Raw genomic sequence first — 4,967 nt, 5'->3', positions numbered from 1 at the left:
TAAATGGAAGTGGGTAGTGATCCTTCTGGGTTGCCAAGTTCAAGCACCTATAGTCAATGCATACCCTCCAAGAGTTTTGCACTCTAGTTGCCATGAGTTCTCCACTTTCACTCTTGACCATGGTGACACCCGACTTCTTGGACACAACTTGCACCAAACTAACACATTCGCTATCCGAGAGAGGGTAGATAATATTGGCCTCTAGAAATCTAGTCACCTCTTTCTTAACAACTTCCATGATAGCGGGATTTAACCTCCGTTGTGGTTGGCGAACGGATTTAGCTCCTTCCTCTAGAAAAATGCAATGCTCACAAACATGGGGGCTTATACCAACAATATCCACTAAGCTCCACCCAAAAGCCTTCTTGTTCCTTTGCAAATCATCAAGTGATCTTCATTCTTGGTCGGAAGTGAGCTCCCTTGCAATGATCAGCCGGAGTTTTTTATTGTTATCAAGAAAGGCGTATTTAAGGTGGGGAGGTAGAGGCTTCAATTCCACACTTAACTCATGACTTGGTACATTGTTGTCCGGCAACATTGGAGGTGGAAAAGTGTCTTCATCATAATCATTTAGCTTCCCCACACTTGCCCTTTTGCTCAAATTCATCTCATCAAGGATCCCAGGGTGAACCTTAGCCACAACCTCATCAATAATGTCACACCGAAAGATAGAGTGGTCTTCCGGTGGATGCTTCATAGCCTCATCCAAATTAAAGCTTATTGCTCTACCGTTAATCCCAAATGAGTAGGTGCTTGAGAATCCATCAAGTTTAAACTGAGAGGTCTTCAAGAAGGGCCTCCCTAATAAGACGGATGACGGTTTTCCAAAGTCATTAGGAGGCATCTCAAGGATGTAAAAATCAATCAAAAAAGTCAATCCCTTGATACTCACTAAGACATCCTCAGCAATACTAACGACAAAAATAATGCATTTGTCTGCCAAGACAAAGCATTCTGCCGACCGTTCCAAGGGTGGAAAGTTCAATTCATTATAAATAGACAAAGGCATAATACTCACACAATCACCAAGATCACACATACAATCCACAAATTGTACACCACCTATAGTGCAAGAAACTAAGCAAGGTTCAGGATCCCCACATTTTTCAGAAATAGCACCCATTAAAGCAGAAATTAAACTACCAAAAGGAATAGTTTTCAATTCATTAATCATTTTCTTGTTCATGCATAAATCCTTTAAAAGCTTGGAATATTTAGGAACTTGGCGAATAGCATAAAAAAGAAGAATGGTTACCTCAACCTTTTTGAAGTTATCCACCATCTTTGGATCTAACTCCAATTGCTTTTTGGTCCTCTTTGCCAAGCTTGAAAATGGGATTGGAATGGCTTCTTTTAGCATATCTTCTTTAGAACCTCTTTCTCTTACTTGAGTAACTTCCTCTTCAACAACTATTTGTACTTCTTTCTCATCTTCCACCTCAATAATGTCTTCATCTAGAGTGGTCTCCTTAGGACTTCTCTCTTGTAGTGTGGTGCCAGACCTCAAGGTGATGGCATTGAGGCCACCCTTGGGGTTAGGTAGTGCTTGAGAGGGAAGTGTACTTAAGCTTGAAGATTGAGATGTGAGTTAGTTATTGTTGGAAGATAGAGCTAACCATGATATGGCTTCGGCAAAGGAGGTCATAGTGGCCTCTTGTCTCTTTAAGAACTCCCTTTGCTCTTGAAGAAAAATGCAGAGGGTATCTTCCATGGGAGCTTGGTTGGAGGAAGAAGAAGGGTAGGTGATTTGAGGAACTTGTGGTCAGGTGATTTGAGGCACTTGAGCTTGTCTTTGGTGTGGAGGTTGGTATCTTTGGCCTTGATTCTATGGTTGGAATGATTGCTTTTGTTGGTTGCAGTATGGTTGAAAGTTGTTGTTTCCTCTTTGATTTGAACCATCTCTCCATCCTTAATTGTATTGTCTCTCCACCCTTGATTATAATTGTCTTGCTGATAACGAGAACTATTGCCGGTTTGGAATCGATCAAAACAAGCATCACTTCGTTGGTAGTATAGTCCAAACCAATCACAACTCTCACAATCAAATGTTTAAATTCAAAAGATGTCACAATTCAAAACCAATTCAAAACCAGGAGTGTTTAATTCCCGGGTCATCTCCCAAGGACAATTGAGATCAATGAGTGTATAATTCCAGTTGTAGTGATCAAGGGGTTTTCAATAAAGAAATGAACATATAAAGCAATAAAAGAACATGCAAAATTGTAATAATTGAACTAATGAAGAAATTAAAGAACCGACTATGCACTATAAACAAGTAAAGTATAAAAGAGATTAACATAAGTGTGTATAAAAGATTGAAAGCATAAAAAGAGTCTTGGCTTGGAGTGAGCTAAGGGTCCTTTTCTTGTTGGAACCACAACTATGACAATCATAATGGATTAGTCTCACTTGATCAACCCTCACATCGGAAAGTAAGTTAAATGAGCATAAGTATTCTTAACCCACAAATCCTAAATTGCTTGTTAATTGCCTTAACAACAAATTAGCATTAGTGGGAACAAGAACAATTAACAATCCAAGAATTGACATTAAATGTTGGACATTCCAACTCTAGGAACCCGATTTCTCACTTTTTCCAAGCCAAGAGCAAAAAATTTAGCCTAAAACCATGGTTGACATTTTGTCAAACACTTGGTGGGCAAAAACAATAAACATGGGAAAATTGAAAAAAACTGGCTTGAAACTTAAAGCAACAAATGGTCTCAATCAACAAGAATAGCACAAGAAAGCATGAAACAAACATTAAACATCAAATTCATCAACGAGAAATTGAAATTGCAAAAGAGAAGTAAAATTGAACTATAACTTGAATTATAAGAAAGAGTAAAAACAATGTAACTATAAAGAGTAATGACAAAGAGATACTTACAATGGAAGCTAGCAAAATCCAAGATCAAAAATGGAAATGGCACTTGAATGTAAAACCTTAATATAAACCCTAATAAAGAAGATGAAAAACTTAGAGAAAAACTACACTAAAAGCTTCCTACTACTACTCCTAAGCTATACTAATGATATGCTATGTTATCATCTTCCTTTCCTCTTCAATATGAGACGTACGCACAGACTTGCGAGTCACGTGCCATTTTAATGAAGGCATGTGTGGACACCTGTGCGTACGCACAGACTTGTGCGTGCGTCCGCACACTTTGCGAAAATCTCTTCCTGTGCGTATGCACAAGTAGCTGTGCGCACGCACACTAGGTAATACTATGAATGAATGCGTGACGCGCTCAAAGCAATCCACGCACTCTGATTGGGCGGCTATGCGTATGCATGCAGGTCTGAGCATACGCACACGTCTCTGTGCTCATCTCCTTTGATTCTTCATGCTTCCTCCGCTTTGCATGCTCTTCTTCCATTTTCTCCAAGCCATTCCTACCTTATACACCTGAAATCACTCACAAACAACATCAACGCATCAAATGGAAGGCAAATGAAATAAAATAGATTAAATTAGGTACAAAAGAGCATATTTTCCTAATCAAGCATAAATTGGAAGGAAAGTTCAAAAGCATGCTATTCAAGGGAATAAGTGTAAGTTTATATGATGGAATCCATTCAATTCTAACCAAAAATCATCATCAAATATGGATTCATCAATTCTCCCACACTTAAACGCTAGCATGTCTTCATGCTAAACACATTCAAAGGAGATAGATGAAAAGGGAAAATGACTTATTCTATAGAATACTTAAATGCATGCAACTATCCTAAGGCTATTTGCCGATATATACTATGATGAGAGTTGGTAGAAACAAACCATGAAATTCCAATCCATCACAAGAAAGCTTTAGGGCCAATGCAAAGAGTTCATGCACAAAGATCAATGTCCAAAGAATTGAATTGAAATTTCCAAAACTATTCAATTAAACAACTTGCAAGAAGATACAATATGAGACGTAAGAACATAGAATTGAGCGATCGAACCCCTCACCGGATGTGTATTCACTCAATTCGCTTAGCGATTAGGGTTTAACCACTCAATTCTCCTTTTATCATGCTTTTCAAAGAATTGCAAGTCATCTAACAATCAACTGGTATTTAATGCATGAATAACAAATATCATGAGGTCTTTCGAGGGATGTAATGGGGCTTTGGTTCAGGTAGGATGAATATGGTTAAGTGGACTTAAAGAATTAGTTCTTTGATTAGCTTGAGTGTCCACCTAATCCTATATCCTCTATGTACACACAACAATACAACCTATCTACCCATTTTTTTCTATCTCACCTCACTCATGCATTTTTTTTTCAAAACATGACATATGCATCCTTTATTTAACTCTTTTATTTCATACTTTATTATGCACAAGTTTTTTTTTTAAAAAATTGATCTATAACTTGCACATGTCTTAATTAATGAAATGCATGAGCATTACCTAATTGCCAAAAAAAATTTCACAATGAGTTCATGCCTCTATCACCAATGTTTCCCAAAATTCTCCCACACTTAGAATATACACACTAATCCACCCAAGCTAATCAAAGAATAATTCGGGGACATCAATGATTTTTCACTTAAGGGGAGTAATGTGCTTATCATCATAACAAAAGGGGATTCATAGGCTCAAAAAGGGTTCACAAAGGTGAATGCAAGGGTTGGCCATATAGGTTAGTGAGTTTAACATCAAGGATGGCCTCAATCATGCTAAATGCATCCAAACACAAACACAGGACATAAAGAACCATACAAATCAATTATCACAATCAAAAAGGAGTACAATAACACAAGAACAACATTATGGTTGAAAAGTGCAACCATCTATCAAAGCTCAAATCTCACAAGGTATATTGTTCTAGCTCTTTTTCATCTTCTACAAACAAATTACTCCAAGCAAGTTGGCAACACAAAATTTTCCTTCAATTCAATCAATGGTACGCTCTAGAAAAGATCTCATAGAAATTCCTTGGTGTTTCACCAACTTATTCATTCTATCATGCAAC

The 4,967-nt window shown here is 37.6% G+C and overlaps 1 protein-coding gene across 1 annotated transcript; it reads right to left on the bottom strand.

The window, feature by feature from the left end:
* Positions 1 to 394: 394 nt before the first annotated feature.
* On the bottom strand, positions 395 to 1,711 carry LOC107478796 (uncharacterized). The gene is made up of 2 exons (XM_016098931.1): positions 1,617 to 1,711; positions 395 to 1,568 (listed from the first exon to the last, which is right to left on the bottom strand). Exons 1-2 carry the CDS (start codon positions 1,709 to 1,711, stop codon positions 395 to 397), a joined length of 1,269 nt encoding a protein of 422 aa, XP_015954417.1.
* Positions 1,712 to 4,967: the final 3,256 nt, after the last annotated feature.

The sequence above is a fragment of the Arachis duranensis genome, chromosome 3 (assembly GCF_000817695.3).
Source record: "Arachis duranensis cultivar V14167 chromosome 3, aradu.V14167.gnm2.J7QH, whole genome shotgun sequence".
Taxonomy (NCBI): Eukaryota; Viridiplantae; Streptophyta; class Magnoliopsida; order Fabales; family Fabaceae; genus Arachis; species Arachis duranensis.
Note: the sequence above shows the minus strand (reverse complement) of the source record. Positions and strands in the feature narration are given on the sequence as shown.